Source organism: Glycine max, chromosome 11 (genome assembly GCF_000004515.6).
Source record: "Glycine max cultivar Williams 82 chromosome 11, Glycine_max_v4.0, whole genome shotgun sequence".
Classification (NCBI taxonomy): domain Eukaryota; kingdom Viridiplantae; phylum Streptophyta; class Magnoliopsida; order Fabales; family Fabaceae; genus Glycine; species Glycine max.
Genome location: NC_038247.2, coordinates 37,671,003 through 37,692,794, shown reverse-complemented (window position 1 = coordinate 37,692,794; position 21,792 = coordinate 37,671,003). Strand labels below are relative to the sequence as shown.

At 31.3% G+C, this 21,792-nt stretch overlaps 5 protein-coding genes across 6 annotated transcripts; 2 read left to right on the top strand and 3 right to left on the bottom strand.

Moving 5' to 3' along the window:
- Nucleotides 1-1,261: 1,261 nt before the first annotated feature.
- On the bottom strand, nucleotides 1,262-2,195 carry LOC121173085 (LOB domain-containing protein 12). The gene is made up of 2 exons (XM_041006923.1): nucleotides 1,912-2,195; nucleotides 1,262-1,627 (listed from the first exon to the last, which is right to left on the bottom strand). Exons 1-2 carry the CDS (start codon nucleotides 2,065-2,067, stop codon nucleotides 1,286-1,288), a joined length of 498 nt encoding a protein of 165 aa, XP_040862857.1. The 5' UTR covers nucleotides 2,068-2,195; the 3' UTR covers nucleotides 1,262-1,285.
- Nucleotides 2,196-5,112: 2,917 nt separating this feature from the next.
- LOC121173086 (uncharacterized) lies at nucleotides 5,113-7,845 on the bottom strand. 2 transcript variants are annotated; one of them, XR_005887232.1, is made up of 5 exons: nucleotides 7,717-7,845; nucleotides 7,556-7,639; nucleotides 7,252-7,441; nucleotides 6,636-6,796; nucleotides 5,113-5,250 (listed from the first exon to the last, which is right to left on the bottom strand). XR_005887232.1 is itself a non-coding variant. In XM_041006924.1 (5 exons), exons 3-5 carry the CDS (start codon nucleotides 7,405-7,407, stop codon nucleotides 5,158-5,160), a joined length of 387 nt encoding a protein of 128 aa, XP_040862858.1. In that variant the 5' UTR covers nucleotides 7,408-7,441; nucleotides 7,556-7,639; nucleotides 7,717-7,845; the 3' UTR covers nucleotides 5,113-5,157. The 2 variants fall into 2 exon arrangements, 1 of the variants encoding a protein (XP_040862858.1); XM_041006924.1 differs by having other exon boundaries at nucleotides 6,636-6,773.
- A 6,336-nt stretch (nucleotides 7,846-14,181) lies between these two features.
- LOC121173078 (uncharacterized) lies at nucleotides 14,182-14,719 on the bottom strand. The gene is made up of 2 exons (XM_041006921.1): nucleotides 14,588-14,719; nucleotides 14,182-14,482 (listed from the first exon to the last, which is right to left on the bottom strand). The coding sequence occupies exons 1-2, from the start codon at nucleotides 14,680-14,682 to the stop codon at nucleotides 14,182-14,184; spliced, it is 396 nt and encodes a 131-aa protein (XP_040862855.1). The 5' UTR covers nucleotides 14,683-14,719.
- A 190-nt stretch (nucleotides 14,720-14,909) lies between these two features.
- SFERH-3 (ferritin) lies at nucleotides 14,910-17,399 on the top strand. The gene is made up of 8 exons (NM_001250103.2): nucleotides 14,910-15,250; nucleotides 15,478-15,561; nucleotides 15,655-15,715; nucleotides 15,843-15,930; nucleotides 16,458-16,519; nucleotides 16,791-16,856; nucleotides 16,991-17,054; nucleotides 17,192-17,399. Exons 1-8 carry the CDS (start codon nucleotides 14,958-14,960, stop codon nucleotides 17,242-17,244), a joined length of 771 nt encoding a protein of 256 aa, NP_001237032.1. The 5' UTR covers nucleotides 14,910-14,957; the 3' UTR covers nucleotides 17,245-17,399.
- A 42-nt stretch (nucleotides 17,400-17,441) lies between these two features.
- LOC100805950 (eukaryotic translation initiation factor 2 subunit alpha homolog) lies at nucleotides 17,442-21,715 on the top strand. The gene is made up of 7 exons (XM_003538431.5): nucleotides 17,442-19,030; nucleotides 19,586-19,642; nucleotides 19,714-19,800; nucleotides 19,883-20,029; nucleotides 20,168-20,272; nucleotides 21,030-21,128; nucleotides 21,311-21,715. The coding sequence occupies exons 1-7, from the start codon at nucleotides 18,656-18,658 to the stop codon at nucleotides 21,461-21,463; spliced, it is 1,023 nt and encodes a 340-aa protein (XP_003538479.1). The 5' UTR covers nucleotides 17,442-18,655; the 3' UTR covers nucleotides 21,464-21,715.
- Nucleotides 21,716-21,792: the final 77 nt, after the last annotated feature.

The following is a 21,792-nucleotide window of genomic DNA, read 5'->3' as shown; positions in this document are numbered from 1 at the left end:
TTCCAAGTTTTATTATTTTTAAGATGTACACATTTAAAAAATACATATTTCATATAAATTAAATTTCATAAAGCATGTTTTCCAAATACATAATTATATCTAATAAATTTTAAAAAAAAATGAATAATAAGGAGTGTACTATTCTGATGTAAGTAAATTCCACCTCTCTAAATAATTAAAAGATACCCCTAATCATCAAAAGATCATTAATATAAATTAAATTTTTAAATAATTAAAAATACCATCCTGTCTAATAAAAAAATTATCATTGATTTAATCCATAAAAATATAATAGTTTTTAGTATTATCCTAAAAGAGTAGTTAAAAATAAATATTAAAATATTGAAAATTAATTATTGTTATCATTAGTATATTTCTAATATAATTTTTCATTATCCTTATAACAGTGGAAAATATAAAATGTTCTCAAACGGAGAATGGCACGGCTTTTCAGGGTGTTGAAGGAAAACTAAAGTAGAGGTCCACAAAAAGAGTTTCAACACTTATTCGTACTTACAAACAACAAAAATACAATTCTAGTGGAAAAACAAAATGATTTTATGTTTGCCAGACTTTGTGAGTTGTCTTTCAATTACATGAGATGGTAAATTTATAATTAATCATCAGAATGTTTGCCATTTTAAAAAAGCTCACCGACCCTCATCTGAATGCATTAATGATCAAGCATCTTAATTATTAGTTTAATGGGTTAATTACTAGTATTACTAATTAAGAACACTCTGAGTCTGAGTGACTTCACCGGTACTTAACCGCGTGCTAGAGTTGACTCTAAAACTGCATTCATGTGTCTTAACTTCAAAAAAATAGTTTAGAAGTTCAGACAACTTTCAATGCTTCACATATGTATATGGAATAGTATAAGAGGTGGTTAATCACTCTTTAACGTATTTTTCTCTCTCATATTCTTTATCATTAGTTAGTATATATTAAAAATTATAAAATTTATTAAATAAAAAAGAAAGCTTATAAAAATATATGATGATTTTTAATAAATTTAGAATATTGATATGACATCAAATATTTTTTTTCTTTCTATCACATCATAACATTTATTATACATATATTTTTTCTTCTTCAATCTCTTTTATCTCTCTAGGCCTTAAATAACTTATGAGTGTCCATTAGTCATTTTTCTAAATTTTAACCATCAGTAAAGAAAAGAGTATATTAAAACTAAAAGAATATGTTGCCAACATTTTGTGCATGAAAAAGATTGTCTAAATGATTTGAAAAAAGGGACTAAGAACTCAAGAAGCATTTGCATTCAAGAAACCATGTCATGTCCAAAAATACTCTCTCTTGAGAGAGAGTCATAGATTACATTGCTAGAAGAGGCATAGTTGAGGTACTGAGGGAGTTCATTTTGGAGAAGGTAAGATTTCTGATCTGGGTCTTCCATTTCTGGGTTTGGAATCGCTGGCTCCTGCTGCATCTGGATGCAGAGTATCTCTGCTTGAGCCACTGCAAGCTGCATTTGAAGCTCAGAAACCTGGTTTTGCAGATAGGATATGGCTCCAACACAACCATACACCGGGTCCCGAACTCTTGCATGTGCCTCATACACCAAACTACTCACAGCATCCGCTCTCTGGTGAACCGGAAGTTCCTGAAGCAATTATATACATCTTTTACATCTTAGAATTTGTGTTTCAACCTAACTCAACTTCAAAAACTAGTTTACAAAAAGTGAGAGTTTTGTCATACTAATACCATTTTGAACATTTTACTAGTAGATGTGGAATAACAGAAGAGGTTAAAAGCCATTTTGAACCAAAAAGTTATCAAATCCAAGAAGCTTAAAATAAATCTGAATATCCCTTTTTTTAATTTCACCTTTCATAGTAAAAAAAAAAAAAAAAGCTAAGGAGGCATAGGTAGTGTATGAGATACCTGAAGCATTTTGCTAACATTGCTAGCACCAAAAACCTTGTGAACTAAGGCGAACTTTTGAGGATCATTGGAAGGGAAATAAGGAGCAAAGATGCAGTCCTTGGTACACCTGCGTCTCAGCAGTTTGCATGAAGCACATGGAGAATTCCCAGCCATTTGATTATAAGAAAGAAAGAAAAGGGGGGGGGGGGGGGGGTACTACAAAAATTCTTTGTTTGGAGGGTTAAAGCTTAAAAGTATAAAGCAGGAAAACAGAAAGTTAGGAACACAAGGCAACTGAACTTGACAAAATGAGAGACAAGGAGTGTGTATTTATAATGGCCAACACCGTGTGAGGCTAGCCGCTAGCTTTTTGTGAGTATAACTTTCAACTATCAATCAGACTCAACTTCTAAAGAATTTTTATTTTTTAAAATTTTCTTATCAAATAAATTAATGGCTTGGCTTATTTAATTTCCTATGCCAAGGTCATGTGTAATTTTAACATGAAAGAATTCATTACTCATTCTTTCTGAATTTTGTGATGTCTGCATTTGAAAAAATGTGCTTTGCGGATATTTTTGCACAAAGAACCAAGTTGTACAAGTGGGCAATTGGGGGCACGTATTCAATGGTGACTAGTCATTACTCATTAGGTTTCTTAGGAGAAATTCTGCATCACACTCTAACGCAAGTTGGTTACTGCAAGAGGGTCCAAAAAGGCCTTGGGTGTCCAGATCGTTCGTGAACAAACCTGATGACATAGGCTTAGCAACTGTAGTCTTACTCTTACTATGTGTTTCTTAACTTCATACCATCAAATTATTAGCTGCATTTAGACTAGAAATAAATTTAATCACCAAAAAAAGTCAAGAATTTTTTTTTCTTATTTTCTTATTTCCCGTCGTCCTTTTTCTTTATTTAAATGTTGTTGTCTTTTACATATGTTATACATTTCTATTTTTTGAAGTAAAATTCAAGGGGATCCCTGTTATAATATATATTGGCTTGGTTTTGCGCACAACACATTTTTAATATGTTTTATACCATCATTTTTCACGTTTTTACCAATCTTGTCACCGAATTATGAAATAGAAAAGAAATATCTTGTGGGTCTCATCTAGGTGTCACACTTTCTACAATTTTTTAAATTCAAATATCTTTCTTTTATTTTCATTATCCCTGTCAAACGAAACATAGGAGTTTTATCTGACTCAAATTACTTCCTTAAAAAAATGTTTGTGATCTCAAAATAAAACAAAACAAAAAAATATTAGTAGTGGATATAAATATAAGTATATAGATATTTATTATTGGGTATATATACAAGCATTGTTCCTTTTTACCTACATAGGTATGAATATATTAAAAAATAGTCATTTTTATAAATATAAATATTTCAATATAATATTCAAACTCTACCCCTAATTAGGCCATCATTATTCTTATAATCAAACTCTATTGCTAGTGTAAATGGTTATTTAAAATGAACTTTATACACATTTATCCAAACACACACTTATTTTCAAAGGAGGATACCGTCCAATGGAGGATAAAAAATTGATGTCGATAACCTTTTCCATTTTTTACAATTGAAGGTATTAAAAAAATGGTCTTATTAATGAGTGTTTTAAGAGCATTAATTAAGAAATGAAAAAAATATTAAAAATCATATGAAACGCATTTAAAAATCATAGTAGAGGACATTTTTATGCATTTCATTGAAAATATTTTTTCTTTTATTTCTTTAACTAGTGTCTTTAAGACATTAGTTAGTTGACATTTATCTTAAAAAGTCTAACCAAATATATTAATGCCTTATTAATTAGAAGTATTAAATAAACGAACGATTGTTTTTAAAGTATATGTAATGCTTAAAATATTTTATTGATGATACTTGTAATTAGTGTCACAGTTAAATGTATTTTTTATAAATTAAAAATGAAAAATTATGTTTAAAGTCAACAGTGTTAATTATAAGATAAAATCGAATAGATTATCAAAGAGTAAAATATTAAAATAAACTAATTAAATATAAAACGTTGGTATATAATCTTACAATTAAAAATGTTAAAAGAATAAAAAAGATAGATAGCTAGAATTTAATCATAAAAAACTATCTCAAACCCTAAAATTTATAGTCACTATCTAATTAGTGTTTAAGTTAGAACTCCAAGAACTAGAAGAGAAAACAAAATTATCTTATGACACACTATAATAAGCGGATTCGGGTCCCATGGGAAGATAAACCAAAGGTTATCGTAGGCGCCGCCAAAGGTTGTAAATTGAAATAGTGAGGGTTTGACAATGTGGTTTCCACGTTGTTTGACTCTTAAATGAGTGCTATAGCCTGTTTAGTTGTCTTAGTTAAGAGTATAGGACTAGGGTTTGTAAGAACCAGGTTAATACGTACCAAGAAATGAAGCTTAACGTGGTTACGTGGATGTTTGTTAGACATACAATTACAAAACATTCACGTGAATACACACGTTAACATTACTTTCTCCAGCTTTCTTTAGTTGTGCGCATAATATAGTTTGACTCAATTCATTCATTTTATATAAATCACAGGGAAATAAATGCCTTGTGCACGCAACAACACTTAAGGATACTCTAAATTGAGTGCTGCACATATATATGTAAGTGACCAAGGCTTGTATATTTGCAACCACTACTAAAAAAATAGCTTTTTACGACGGTTAATAAATGCATTTTACGACGGTTGTCAACCGTCATTGTTTAAAACGTCGTTAAAACAAAATTAATTTTTATGACGGTTATTATAATAACCGTCTTTGAATGTACGAATCTTTCAAAGACGGTTATTAACTAATAACTGTCTTTCTATGTTGTGTCAGCATTTACATTCAAAGACGGTTATTTAGTAATAACCGTCTTTGAATATAAAAATCAGAAACCTTTTAAAGACGGTTATTATGAAATAACTGTCTTTGAATGTCAAACGAAGAGACATTTTAAAGACGGTTATTTCTTAATAACCGCCTTTAAATGTAAAAAAAAAAAAACTTTCAAAGACGGTTATTATGAAATAACCGTCTTTAAATGTTAAAAGTATAAACTTTGAAAGACGGTTATTTCGTAATAACCGTCTTAAAAAGGACATCAAAAGTGAGAAATTATTAGACATTAAAATTAATATCCAGACATTAAAATTGATATCTAACTTAGTACGTACTAAAATTATCAGACATTAAAATACAATTATAGAAAGAACATACATATATCAATACCAATTAAAACAAGAGTTTAATAGATATGAACAGTTAGTGTAAAAAAATTTACACTGTTACAAAATAATGCAAAGTCTGACCGAGAGCCCCCTATTCCAACAATATCCCTCTGCAAAAAAGGGAAACAAATATTATTATAAACAAAAATCATAAAATTAATGTTCTTGAACAGAGAACAATAATAATGCTGACAATGTCCTCAAGCATGGAGAGCGAAAGACAAGTTTCCCAAGCATCATAGATCTTGGTGACATGAATTACAAGGTGAGAAGGATTAGGGGCATAAAATTAATGTTATTTGAATATATTAAAATAACTATATTGAATGAGGGCATTTTTATGAGTCATTAATCAATAAGAATTTTTTTAGCTAATTTGATTAATTTAAACATGGACAGACAGATATCACAAAGGACAGGCACCTAAAGTTGCTAATTTTATTTTAATCTATACACAAACTTTTAATTAATTAATTTATTTAAATCTATCATATTTTTCCAAAACTAATTAATATGATTTATTAGAAATGTTGTTGTATGTGTGTGAAAATGAATAACTGGAGTTAAATTAGATAATTAGAGGAGTGTAAGATTAAATTAATTAATTAGGTGAAGGTTAGAGATAAAAAAAATGTTAGAGAAGTGTAAGATTAAATTAATTAATTTTCTCTAACTAAAATGTAGGGGTGATAGAGATAAAAAAAAATTATTTACATTTTATTAATATAACTATGTATCACAATATAAATTATTTACTGTAAAATTTAAATGTAATTTATTATTCCAAAATATTTATAATTGGTTTTGTTTTGGGTTCCTATTAAGCTGATCATGGCCCACACCAAGTATATGTTTTTTCTCTAACTAAAATGTAGCATACTTTATCATCAAGAAGGCTAGTAAGTTTCTCTAAAACACTAGCATGGCATAATATGTTTTGTTCGCCAATTGTCTTGCAAGAATGAATAAATTGGATGTAGCATAATATGTTTAGCCCAGTAAGATTTTCATTCTCACTTTTCAATAATGAAACGATAATAAGAAACGGAATATTTTTAAAAAAATCAGCAGTTCCACGAAATATTTTTAAAAAATAGTAATATTAAAACAATAATAAGAAACGAAATAAAATAATTAGCAGTTCCACGAAATATTAATGTGAAAATTTATTGTAATTTTTATAATTACATTTCTAAAATTTCATAAAAAATATTGAAAAACATTTTTATTTTTTTAATAATATTTTTTAAATTTAATTTTATTATAACACATAAATGTTTTTAATTAGTAATTTAATTTTCACATTACATAAAATAAAATAATGTTATTTTAACATACTTGATCATCAAATCAGCAACTTTAGCAAGCCCATACTCTAGAATACCAACTACCTAAAAAATGACATAAATTACAGGAAAAACAAATTTACAACAGCACATCAGGAATAAAATAGAATGTTCCAAATAGAGTACGAGAATATAATGTATTAACTTACATCCATTGCCTCCAGAACTGTTTGTAATTGAATCCCATTCACATTCTCAACTTCTAAGTGATACTTGACTTCAACTTGATTCAAATCCACATCAAATCGTACTGCCTTTTCCATAAAGTTCACGAGGACCTCTTGAATCTACAAACCCAAATCGAATTCCTCTAAAAACAATCACAAACTCAATAAAAATCACTAACTATCCAACCATCATTTACTATGGCACAAATCACATGAATTGATTGTATTGTCAAACATATCAACGAAAATATAATTCAACCACAAAATCGCATTAAGTGTTCCCTACCCAGTTTATCATCACCAATGACAAAAATTGAAGGTGATATCTTACACAAGGGGATCAACATCTTATCTTGTTGGAAATAGGAGCATTTAATGATTATTATTTTCCAAGTAGCTTAGTTATTGAATATTTCTACGCACCTCAACAAGGATAACTTCAAAACATCCATCCTATGTTAGAATTGTAGAAATCCATTTTACTTATATTATCAAGACCAAATCCTAAATCCATACCCCTAAGGAAAGAGACAAATGATTCAGAGATTTACAACATGCAGTAGAAGGAGCATTTAAAAACATTACAGCAAAAGCTTACATCAGCAGAAAGTGGATCCACTAACTCCAAGCCAGCAATGTCCAATGAATGAGAAGAGGCAAGACTTCCCCACGGCCAGCATGGACCATGGAAGGCCCACAACAATGTTATGTTTTCCCCCACAGCTATCATAACTATTTTGCGTGTGGGTTCCATTGATTTCGATCCACATTACTAGCACTGCAGAAAGCTGAAGAAAATTGAGGCTTTAGCTAAAACTAGAAATGAATAGCAACTGTAAAGTAAGCATAAATACACAAAAGGAAAGTGAAATTTTAAGATTTGGCACTTCAACAAGCATTACCTGAGCAACAACAAATCCACTGATACTATACCCAGGGACAAAGAAAATATTATCAACTACCCCGTTTCCAAAGCCTAATTCAACCTGCGAGAAACACAACGTTAGAAAAATAGTAAGCACAATATGCAGAGGGAAAAATTGACACAAAATTGACCACAGACCTTTCCCTTTTAAGTGAGAGTTTCACGATCCCCGGACACTTCTTCAAAATTGACACAAAACCCACCTAAGCCCACGCTGGAACCCTAATCCTTAACTCCTCCGCCGCTCTCCACAAACTCCTTGTCATCTCCCTCCAACCTCTGCTCACCATCGCTGCCGTTACACAGCCTCGTCGGCGGCAACTTCCTCAATACTTCCCATAGAAGATTCCCCGACAAACCAGACGAATCCAGATCATCTTCTTCAGACCGCACATCGACGGGCTCCGACAGGTCGAGCCTGCCAGCTTCGTCCTCGTCGAAGGAGATAGCGCGGCGGAGGTGAGACAGCGGGCAGCGGGAGGCGGAGCCGGAGGAAGGAGCGGAAACGGCGGAGAAAGAGGAGTGGGAAGGGGTGGCGGAAGAAGCGGAGGTGGGAGTGGGAGCGGTCTTGCCGGTGCAGTCATGGCCCTTCTTAGGGAGGCCGCAACAGCCGCAGTTGTAGCTGCCGTGCTTCTTGCTGGCAGTCCTTGATTCGGAAGTTCTAGGGGTGCTGCGAAAGCCCTGTCGGGAAGGTCGAACTCGACGAAGAGGCTGTGGAAGAGATCGATTCAACCAGGGGTGCCGTGTGGGCACGACTAGGGTTCAAGAAAAAGCAAGAGGTGCTGCAACCACGCTTAGGGTTAGAAGAAGGCAAGATGGTTCAGCGCGAAAGGAGAAGTTGAACGGGTTGCGCGTTTTGTTTATAATCCAAATGATTTAAGACGGTTTTTTTATAAAACCCGTCGAAAATTGAATTATAAAATGCTCTTATATTCATTATAATTACAAAAATGCCACCGCACTACTTTCTAAAGCGGTTTCCAAGCAACCGTCGTAGAGCCCATGTCGTAAAATGCTGTTTTTGTAGTAGTGAACGAGTTAAGTTACGCATGACCAACGAGTCAATCAATTATATGTATCAAAAGATGTACGTATGTTGTTTTATTCAAGATATTATTATAAGGTTAAATTGGTGATAAAAAAAAATATCTATGTGAGACACAAACATATTAAAAATCTCATAACATTTGAAAAACGGTCAATCTCATTAGGGAATTTGTGAGAACTCAAGAAAACCTAATTTAGTGTTATTTCTCTAATTAACTGCATTGACAAATGACTTAAGATTAAAGTATTTTGAAATGAGATTGACCGTTTTTCAAATGTTATGAGATTTTTTTTTAAAAAATGAAATGTTATGAGATTTTAAACTCGAGCTGATTGCACATTATTTTAAAAGTGGAGATTTCTTGTTATTTTGAACTTTATTTTCTTGACTGCCAAATCTTTAGATAACGGCTAATATATTTGTTCAAGGGCCGAGTTTCCAAAAAAAAACTTTTACAAAATATAATATAGGGTGATAAGTAAATTTAGGACCCCGATCTAAAATACATATATAACTCGGTCTAAAACTTGAAAGATACGCTCAGCCAAAGAGGCAAATAAGGGTTAAAAGATTTTTGTTAAAAAAAGGCATAATAATTGGTGTATATATATATATATATATATATATATATATATATATATATATATATATATCCGAGAGGGCACAATTAGTATATGATATGATTGTTTTAGTTTGAAGCGATTTATCAACAAATTAGTTAGCTTCTTAATTACCCAGAAACTGGAGTTCATTCTATTCATCTATTCTAGGCTAGCTAGTCTTGGCCCATAGTTTAGCATGTTTAGTCAACGGTTTTGGTTTTCTTCGTGTTCTTGGGTCAAGGGCAATATATATTTCATATCAAGGAAAATTCTGCCCAATATGAAACAGATACATCAGAACCCCGTCATATACTATATTTTATTTTTAACAAGTTGAAACGTAAGAGGACTAATCTCGTGAGCTATGATTGATTGTATCATTATCTGCTTAGGCTCGTATGTTATGTGTGTGCGCGTGTGATACATTCAAATATTCGTATCCATAATAATTAGATCACAATTTAAAAATATAAGTAATCCAATGTTTTTATTGGAAGCTAGAAAAAAAATAGTTTATAAAAGAATTCTAAAACATAATTTTTTTTTTATTTTACTTTTAAGGGAATCACTTTTTTTTTTCTTCAAGTAATACCTTGTAGGCCTCGTGTAAGAGTTTGGTTTTCTAATGAGACTTTTCATAGAGTCCGAGAAAAATGAGGGATAAAAGAAGAGAAATTAAGATGAAGAGCATTCACGGAATGTTTTCATTTCTTACTAATTGATGAATTTTAATTTAGGCACTCAGATTTGGATTTCATTAGTACATTAAATATAATTAATTTAATTTCATGCATGCATTTGTATTAATTAGGGCTAGCTAGCTTAGGCGGCCTCCACTATAATGGTAATTAAACATCACACCCTACGTACTCTGTCTTGTTTAGAAGACTCTTGAGTCTTGATGTGTATCGTATTGTCACTTCTTTTTTTAATTAATTCATCCCAAATAGACATGTAAGATGATGAGACAAATTGTAGCCACACCATTTTTTCAATTCTCTTTTATTTCTTAGCAACCACACGAGATGAGTTTCATTTCTCAATTTTGAACTTCCCATGTATCAAGTTACTCTTGTTCATATCTAGATATACTTTTGATTACTTAAGCTAGGGAGTTGATATGACATTTTTTTATGGAAACCGCTCATACAGTTAGCTATCAAGTTAATTAATGTTTATTCGATACTGATTAATTTATTAATAAATGTTTAGCAATTTACCATAAATAAATTGGTACCTATGGATCGGATAATTTCTCCCTATCAAACTATATATCTTTTTCCATATGTTAACTTGAATCATATTAGCCATATATATACCATAAGATAGAGTTGGGTTATGTGTCATTTTGTAATTAACGAGTAATGTTATTTTATAAATATCTTCGTACAATAATTTTTATAATAAAGAAAAAGATAGGAAGAAGAAAAAAGTGTGAGACTAAGTGATTGCGGTGAAAAGAAATAAAAAAAATGCATTTAGCAATTAAGTAATTAAGGAGAACAGGTTGGTAAGATATATAATTTTTCTTGTCAAAATTCACTATAAGAAAATGATAGATATTTCATTTATATATATATATATATATATATATATATATATATATATATATATATATATATATATATATATAAAAGTTTCTATCGGAGTAACTTGTTAACTTATTTTTTAGAAAATAAGTAGATATAAATTAACAAGTTATGTATTAGGTGTATTTTAAAATTTTATAGTTATATATAACTCCTAACTACTACTTTTTTAAAAGATTAAGTGGGTGTAAGTCATTGAATGTTATATTAATTTGTTGACATACACCAACTTGTGGGAGTAACTTAAATCATATCTGGGTGTATTTTAAAATAATTATACAACTTGCTAACTTGTATGTAGATCGAGATTATCTTAAAATATATTGGCTGTAAAATTTATTAACGTATTTTGACTAAAAAATAAGTGTGCTTACGTTAACAAATGGTTGTAAAATTTGTTAATTTACACACACTTATTTTTAATTGTCATTTAGTGTAATAAAAAACATCAATTAGTAGTTTTTTTAACAACTTAAATTATTTTAAAATTTAATAATATGCTTTTCAATTTTAATATATTAAAATTTTTATTTTAATAATTTATTTTAAGTATTCTACTAATTACTAATTAGTTGTCTAAACAGTGTATATGTGCATACATATTTTTTTTCTTATACAAATAACTTTTATATTACTATCTCCAATCGTATGTGGACTTTACAAGAATTAAGTTTTCTATTTAAAAAAACAAAAAAAAATACTTGTTTGACAATAATAAGTTTTTAAAAATATTTTTTTCATTTTTAAAATAAAGAATCAAAATATTTGTAAGCTGTTTTAGTTCTTTATTTTCATATTTTTATTACCTATATTCTTCTTTGCACAGTTCCTTTTTCTTTTCTTTTTTTTTTATACCTTTTTTACTCTCTAAAAATCAATTTTTGACAATCAAAATAACTTTTAAAAGTTAAACAATATAATGCAATGAAAAACTTTAATAACTATTTTCAGGACACTTTGACGCCCAACTAGGTTGTATTCGCATTAGACTTTTTTTTTCGTTATATTCTCTGTAACACTTTACAAGTAGAATCAGTTTTGGTTGTTTTAATGAAAGTTGTAGATAAAATTATCCTTCGAAAAATGGCATTGATCTCATGTCACATTTAGATGTCTTCAACTCCAGATATAGTAAAAAAATATATTAATTCCCCCTATAAAAATAAAATAAAATTCATTCCTTGTTTTACAAAAAAACAAAAAAAAAAACTAACTAAAAGTTATTCTCTTCTTATTTTTATGTTTGAAGTTTGAACGCTAAATCATAAGTAAAATTCTATAATTATTTAAAACTAATGCTTATTTTCATATTCTGTTTAGTATTGGACAGTAAAAGTAAGTGGTCATGTTCTAAATGAAATCACAAATGATGGAAGTATGTTAAACAGATCTGATGTGTGAGCAACGAAAAGAAGGTTATGTCAAACAGATCTGTGTATCCTCGGAATGTCAAACAGAGAACGTTGTATTGCAAGAGGAAAGTAGAGATTGGAAGGTGACAGAAATTGTAACGTAGTAAATGCTTTTGTTCTTGAAAGTTGCTGCTTGAGTTTTGTCCTTGATCAATTCTAGTAAATGAGTTATTATGAAAAAAAATATTATATCAGATAATTGAGTCTTGAAATGCATTCAACTATTGGAAAAGTGTTTTGAGTTATAGACTTATGTTCAATTGCAGCTTGTTCTTGAAAACTCCATTGCATCGAGGAAAGTCAAATTGGCAACTAAGTACTACAGTGGGTATTTAAACCAGCATATGTTACATTTTCATTTATAAAATTTTGAAGTCTCAGATCTGTTACTTTTTCATTTCTCATTGTAAACTGTAAAGGTTTGGTAATGTTACTTTCATGTTATACCCAACATTCTAAGCTTCCAATATATAAAAAAATTTGTTTAATAGCTCTTGGGACAACACCAGCATTGCTCGAAAATTTGCCATTCTATAGTCAGCAATATGTTAAGATATAGAATAGAAAATACAAGACCCTTTTATAGTTCTATTGATATGTAAAATATGTCTGCAATATGATAAATTGTTAATCAATTGAAATTTAATCTGCACTTTATAATTTGCAGAGCCATTTTCCAAAGGTGTAATTTTTTTTTCCCATTTCAAATGAATCAAAGACAATATTTAATTAGTTGAGCAACTTCATTTAATTAAATTCTACAAAAACATCTAATTAAGATAACAATACGTTACAATACTTTCGGTTTCAAGCTGGGCTGTGGAGTTATGGACTATGCTAACAAGCAAATAATGTAGGTCAATTCATTACACCAAACAATAGCCATCCTATGCAACTTTTGCCATTCATCACACCAAATCAATTATTTTTTTTGAACAAATGTTAACTACTAGTTTTTATTAGTGGAGTGATTTGAACTCACTATCTATTTCTCTCTCTTTTATTATTTACCACCAAGTAAATCTTATATCTCCCACCAAATTTATTCATCACGACAACTTGTTAAAGCAAATATATAATTCATCATAATAGCTAGGGGTAGAAATGATTTGTGTTACGTTAAGTCTTACCTAAGTCTAATTTAATCTATTTTATATTTTTATAGTCCAAGTTTTGATATGTTATTCATCACGAGCCAATTTTTAGGGTTGTACTTAATCTTTATATTAAGAAGTGTAAAAAATATTATTTTTTTACACAAAACCAACAAAATTCATTAAAAATAGTAAGACAATTTTAAACTATAAGATATAAATGAAATTTTCCTACAAATATTATAGTCCCATGCTACCAAAATCTTACGTCTCACCAAAGGAAGGAAAAGAAATCTATATTCTTGATATCCAATTGTGTTTATACAAATTAACCTATTTCAAACATCAGTTAAAATAATTCAAATCAGTCAAATTACTAAAATAATTTATGTAATTTAAATAAAATAATTATCTTATTATATATCGTATTAATAATAATACTATTATTATAAAATATTATTAGCCAGGTTAATAAATTTTTAATAAGACTTGTTTAACTTATTTAACTAAATAGATTTCTTAAAAATTTTCAATCTAACTTTTTTTTATTAAATTAGCTAGACCAAATGACCTAGTGTATTTTTGCAACCCCCGTAACTACCATTTCTGTCATTACTGATCAACCAGAGAAATACTAATAGAATTTTCTCCACTTCCTCTATTTAATTTGCATTATTTTAAATCGAGAAAGATGCAAGATCAAATAATGAAGATTCAAGGAGTTATAAGTTTGACCCAATAATTAAAGAAGAACAAAAGAAAGGGAAAAAAGCCTACATATTGAAATTTTTTAAACTAGGATCCTTTAGAGTTGGAGTGCCCTATCATTCTTCATTCTTCCTCTTCATTGATGCTCTTTTACTCTACACCATCGTTCATATCCAGAGCCGACATCTTGTTCTCCCCAACGGTCATCTTCTGCGCCCCTTGAAGTAATCCTCCGGGAAGCAAAGGAGCTTCGCCGCGGCGCAGAATTCCGGCAGCCGCTTGGAAGAGTGCGTTGCCGGCGGCAAGCTTCGCAAACGCCGCCGCGTTCATCGGCGGCGCCTTGGACAAAAGAAACTGTGGCTTCGGTGCTGCGGATCTTTTTTGTCCCAATACCGAATCGCAAAGGCTTTTGGAGTGAATGGATTTTTGTCTCCGGCGCCTTCGAACCCACCTGCATTGAATGATCACACACCCTTTTCGGAACTGGAAATGGAAGAAATAAAACAATAGGAAAAATGGAGACTTGGAACAGTGACACTGAGGAAAATTTCTATACTGTAACAAACAATTTTTCTTCTTCACGATTGGACCACATGACTCCCTTCTCCACCATAGAAGCCACCAAAAAACAAAAAACGTGTGACAATTCATTTAAATATATATAAAAATAAAGAAGAAAAACCGTAGCCATGAAAATGATGAAAGAAACAAGAAGCAATATAATTGGAAGGAAAGGAAGAAGAAGAGTCTAGAATAGATATTTCAACGAATCCTGAGACGAACCACGAGCATGCCACGCGCCCACTCCAACGTCTATATCAACTTCCTCCACCACACAACACTACCTCAATTACTCAACTAACGCATCTTCATAGTTCATTCATTCATTCATTCATTCCCCTTGTTGTGTTGTGTTCTCTGCAACCATGCTTCTCAGAACAGCTTCATCTTTCTCTCTCCTCAAAGCCAACGCCGACCATATACTCCCTCTCCCCAACTCTTCTTCTTCTGGTATTATTCGCTACTCTCAGTCTCTGGGGAAAAACTTGGTTCCATGCGCTACCAAGGACACCAACAACCGCCCCTTAACCGGCGTCGTTTTTGAACCCTTTGAAGAGGTCAAGAAGGAGCTCGACCTTGTTCCCACCGTCCCACAAGCTTCCCTCGCTCGCCAGAAATACACCGATGACTGCGAGGCTACCATAAACGAACAGATCAAGTGCGTTACCCTGCTTCTAACTTTTCTCCTCTCTTTTTTTTTTTTTCCTTTCTCACTTCAAAAAAATTAACAAATTAAGTCTCCTTTTAGTTATATTCATGAATCGTTATAAATTAACATGACTTTTATGGGTACGAGATGAAGAAGGTTTTTTTTTTTTTTTTTATCTGTTTATGGGTTTATCTTGTTTGATGGTCTTTAATTTTATTTTATTTTTCACTTTGCAGTGTGGAGTACAATGTTTCGTATGTTTATCATGCGATGTTTGCCTACTTCGATAGGGACAATGTCGCGCTCAAGGGTCTTGCCAAGTAATGATTTCGTTATATATTTATAGGTTTTGCTGTGTAGTATTTTGATTTACCTTGTGAGGAGTAGCTCATTAATGATTGTGATTATTACAGGTTTTTCAAGGAGTCAAGCGAGGAGGAAAGGGAGCATGCTGAGAAATTAATGGAATATCAAGTATAAATTACAGCTTTCAATCTCCGAGAATATGTTGCATGTGTCAATTGAATATGCAAATTTTCAATCTTATCTTCTAGAAAATGATACTGAGATTTTTGTGTGTGTGTGTTAATGTAATTTTAAGAACAAACGAGGTGGAAAAGTGAAGTTGCAATCCATAGTGATGCCTCTTTCTGAGTTTGACCATGAGGAAAAGGGAGATGCCCTGTATGGTTAGTGTGTTTGTCATCCCTTGTTCTGTTTTTTTCATGTATTTTATAATTTATAATTAAACTTTTCACTTTTGCGGAGCATTGTTGTGCATTTTAATGATGAGATATGTGTGTTTTAGTTTGTTGAGGCTTATATTTTTAGAATTTGAAAACATATTTAGCAAAACTGAAATGAGTAGCATTCACAACATCCTAAATCATATGAATTCCAATTACTTGTTTTTTAGTATCTTGTTCTTTGGATGTTCCCTAATCTGGAGCTCGATCATCCATCCACTTGAAATATTCTATAAAATGAAATGAATTATGATTTAAGGTTGCATTTATCTTGTTTGTATGCACATATGTTGATTTAGTTATGTTAGGAAATACATTATGCCTTAATTCTTAGCAGAAACGTTGCATACAAATACACATGATGTATGTAAGCCAACTTGTTCAAAGTGTTTGCTTTGTCTGATGAACTTCCCCTGCAGAAATTTGTATGTTTGGAACTAAATGTATTTTGTGTTTGTTTCTTGTGGCAGCAATGGAACTTGCTCTGTCGTTGGAGAAGCTAACCAATGAAAAATTACTTAACTTGCACAGTGTAAGATAAGTTTGTTTGGTCCTAGTTTTGGGTTCATAGCATGTTCGGATCATTAAATTCAATTTCCTCATATTCAATTCCAAAATCACATTGAAAGCTAAAGCAACAAATAGTCATTTCCACTTTTTCAAATTTTCACCATAATTTTGGGTCTTAGAATCAATTATAGTAGCTATCCAAACAAGCACGCCATTTGTCTCATTTGTGTTCACTTCAATGTTGTCAAAAGTGAAAATTCATTTCTTTGAACATGTTGGATTTTGTTTGACAGGTTGCCTCAAAGAACAATGATGTGCAATTGGCAGATTTTATTGAAAGCGAGTTTTTGGGTGAACAGGTAAAGTGACGTTGCAATTTAATAAAACTTTCTTATAGCTTACTGGCATAATGATTTGCACATGATTGTATGCAAAACACTGCAAGGAAGCTTTTGTAGATCTAAAACTCAGCACTTCTTTTTTATTGGGTTAGGTGGAAGCCATAAAAAAAATCTCTGAGTACGTTGCTCAGCTCAGAAGAGTTGGTAAAGGACATGGTAAGAAATTCTAATTAAGCTACACAAAACTTGGTTGAATATTTCTTTCCCTAGTTCTTTCAACGAAAGAAATTGTTTTAGCAAAAAACAAAACGGAATCTAAACGCTGTGTTTTCTTTTATGGCATCAACTTTCAGGTGTGTGGCACTTTGATCAGATGCTGCTGCATGAGGAGGGCGTTGCTGCTTGATTATCTTTTTTTTTAGTATTTGAATTGATATTTTTAATGCACTTCCATCAAATTAAATCAATTGATATGAAGCAAATACAATATACAAACTCAAAATAAAGTTTTGTTTTTTTTAATATTTACTACTTTAAAAATTTTATCATTTCACGAATTGATATATATTTATGAGCACAAATCAATTGATTTAATTGAAGAAGGTGAAATCAATCAAAAGTAGGTAGCAAAATATATAAACAAAAAATAAATTTTAATTGATTGCAATTTTAATTGACTTCACAGATAAAAAAAAATTAATTACACAACAAATTTGAGATAAAAAGGCGAGACCTATTTTAATCGGCACTTAACAGTGTGCTGACTTGCTCAATTAACAACATGAGTCAATTACTAATATGTTAATATTATATGAATTTCCAACAAATTTATGAAGTTATTCCAAAGTTCTTGTCGTTTATATCGAAAACTCAAATTATCAATATAGATAAGAAGATCATAAGCTTCTATTTGATAAGCAAAGAAAAACAAACACAATCATATATATTAAACAAATACTATTATTTCACAAAAAAAAATATATATATATTAACAAAAGATGGCAAACAAAAAGCCATTGTATGAATTTGAAATAAAAAACATTGACAAAATATAACAGTCCAATGATCTGCCTATTATTTTGTTTTAATAAGTTTTGATAGAGTATGAACTTTTAATTCAAACTCAAAAAAGAAAATATTAAGATTATACATCATCATTTTTTTTTGCTGAATTTATATTGCATCATATATCATGATTATTATCTTATATATCATTATTTACTTAATCTTTTTATTTATTATTTATTATTATAGTGAAAAATCAAAATTTAAGATTCAACGAAAAATTAAATCAATTTAAAAATGGAAGAATGGATTATTTTTTTTTTGAAAAAAATGAAAGAATGAAATTATTAAATCAATGATTAAAAATTTACTATTTTTAATTTAATTTTATTTAATTAATTAACTAGAATTGATTTAATTATATTTATTTGAAGAATGAGTCAGAGAGTCTTCTAATTACATACAACATTCTTTTATAGATAAATAGATATGAATTTATTATTTATTAAATTTATTTAATTTAACTAACTAGAATTAATTTAATTACATTTAATTTAATTGAAGAATGAGACAGAAAATATCATGTGACAAATTTTAATCATATAAAGCCTTCGTGTATATAATAAAATAATAATATTAGATTTGAAAAATTTGGAAGTAAACTTAACAAAAACAAAAATAGGGGTGCGTTTTTGGGCTGGGATTTACAGAAATAAAGAAGAGCCCAACAAGAAGGTGTTCCAAACGCGAATCGTGAGAGAGTTCTACAGAAGAAAAACAAAACCCTCCTTCTTGAGAGAGAAAGAAGAAAGATGGCTCCGAATCTTGAATGTCGCATGTACGAAGCGAAGTACCCGGAGGTGGACATGGCGGTGATGATACAGGTGAAGAACATAGCGGACATGGGGGCCTACGTGTCGCTGCTGGAGTACAACAACATCGAGGGAATGATCTTGTTCTCCGAGCTCTCCCGCCGTCGGATTCGGAGCGTGAGCAGCCTCATCAAGGTTGGACGAATCGAGCCGGTGATGGTGCTCCGTGTCGACAAGGAAAAGGGTTACATCGATCTCAGCAAGCGCAGGGTCTCCGAAGAAGACATCCAGGCCTGCGAGGAGAGGTACAACAAGAGCAAGCTCGTCCACTCCATCATGCGCCACGTCGCCGAAACCCTCAACATCGATTTGGAGGTACTAATTGCTATAGTCTATTCTTGTCTTTAGGAGGAGGAAAAGTGGCCTGAGTTCAGTTTTTTCGTATAAGTACCAAATTGAGAACCAACCTGCAACACATATAGGACTAAATTATGTGTTTAACCTAAAATTTAAAAATGATCCCTGGAATTTTTTTGCTTGATTGTTATTCATTTTTATTTTTTTCTGTCTTGTTTCTTTATGATTTTTATATTGCTGTATTTGCTCACTTTTTCCCTGTGAAACATGTTTGCCGATAAAGAATTATCGAGAGAAACCCTTATTTCTGTGAATGTCACTGACTAGCATCTTAGAGAGGAGTGTTATTTAGAATAGGGATCATTAGTCTAAATATGTGTATAATACAATTGGTACATCTATTTACAGAACATTAATAATAGTAAATTAATATGTAAAAAAGTTTGTTGGTTGTATTTCTCAGCACTTTGTTCAATAACTTTTTTTTTTTTGTATGACCCGTATAATTAAATATTTTCCTTTTCCTGGTGCTACTATTTCAATTTTTCTATTGAACTAAATTCAAATGTGCAGGAACTTTATATTCACATTGGATGGCCTTTGTATCGCAAATATGGTCATGCTTTTGAGGTAAGGATATATTTTATTCTTTGATGGTTCCCTGACTGTTGTAGTTACTGAATAAACTTCATTCCATGCAGGCTTTCAAAATAATTGTGACTGATCCTGATACTGTTTTAAGTACTCTCACTCGTGAAGTTAAGGAAGTTGGCCCTGACGGGCAAGAGGTAAATATTTTTATCAGAGTAAAACTGACCACATCTTGCAAGTCTTGTTTATGACTAAATGTTTTTTTATTGTCGCTCATAGGTGACTAAGGTGGTGCCAGCTGTATCAGAAGAAGTGAAGGATTCTCTTGTGAAGAATATTAGAAGACGAATGACCCCCCAACCCTTGAAAATTAGGGCAGATATTGAAATGAAATGTTTTCAATTTGATGGAGTTCTTCACATTAAGGTCTTGATTATTTCTATTCCTCCTGTTTCTTATTTTGGCTTCTTTTCTTTTAAGCATCTAATTTGTTATGTGAAGTGTTATTTCCTATAGCTTATCTTCCAAAGTATTCTCACGTTTTATAATGATTTGATTATGCAGGAGGCAATGCATAAGGCTGAAGCTGCAGGAAATGATGACTGCCCCGTCAAAATTAAACTTGTTGCTCCCCCACTTTATGTTCTTACCACCCAGACACTGGACAAGGTTAGTGCAATTTTCACATAAATCTTGATTATGTATATAATTTTTGGATGTATGAATTTTGCCCCTACTGTTGTATTGTAGATAATGTTTGGGGGCATTTGAGATGTAGATTTAGGTTGGCGATTGTTTAACCTATTATGATTGATGTGTAAGCCATGCATTAGCCAAAAATGATTCGCCCCTGAACATTCTCATAACTCCATATCTTCAACATCATTGCAGTGTTGTAAAATTATATTTCTCTGTTGTGGGTTGGTAATATTGGTTTTTAAGGGTGTCTAAGTAAAAAATAAAAAAACTTGAGTGAGTATTTGTTTCAATCATATTTTTAGGAGTGCGCATTAGAAGTTACTTGAAATTTTTTTGCTGTTTGTACCAAAATTCCCCACATACCTCTCACCATCTCTCTTGCAGCTACTTAATATTATATGTAATTTGTTTGATCTGGTTTCTCTGTTACCTATTGAGAATAGATATCTTTTATACAGGAACTTTTTTTTAACCTAATGTCAAATGTTAATAAATCTAGAAGTTGTGGTTTCTCAAGAAACCATTACTTTTGCTGTTATAAGCAATTCGTACTTGAGTCATGTCTTGTCTATGGGTACTGTTACTGTATTGATGCCCTGCAGAGATTTTAATTCCAATTGTGCTATAGGAAAACATCTGGAAAGATTTTAATATCACAACTGTTAGACACCATAACATGTATATGGTATTTGAAGCTAATTTGTGTATTTTGTTATGGTCTGGACAGGAGCAAGGAATATTGGTTCTCAACAATGCCATAGCTTCTTGCACTGAAGCAATAGAACAACACAAGGGTAAACTTGTGGTTAAGGAGGCAGCTAGAGCAGTGAGTGTCAACTTCCTCTATATTTGTTTTCTTGATTATCAACTATATATTTGATCCATGTACAAAATTTTGTCCATCTGCCTTTGGATCCTCCTTTTATATCTTTTGATGCCAGTATAGGAACAGTATAATTCTACTACTTTCTTATTTTGGGAGGTTTGACACTGCATTGTGATTCTCAGGTGAGTGAACGTGATGATAAATTGCTTGCTGAGCACATGGCTAAGCTACGCCAAGATAATGAAGAGGTCAGTGGTGATGAAGACAGTGAGGAGGAAGAAGATACAGGAATGGGCGAGGTTGATGTGGATAATGGTGCCGGGATAACGGACTGACAAAAAACTTGTAGGTATAGTAAGGCATAGATAGCAGAGTACGGCTTTACTAATTTTGTCTTTTTTATTATTATTCTTTACAAAACTGTCTTTAAATGCGGTTGTATAATACAAGCTTGAATTACTTTATGTTGAGATGTCTTGTATTTTATTTTTTGATGTCAAGTGATGTCTTGTAACTTGCGAAGCGATTTTGGAGTTTCTTGACGAGGGTGTTCAACCCAAACTAATGAGATTTACAGTTACTTCAAATTTACCATCGCCTTTCTCTTCCCTTGCTCTCTACGTGGTTTGCTATTGATTATTAGATATTTGTTGAACGTAATTCT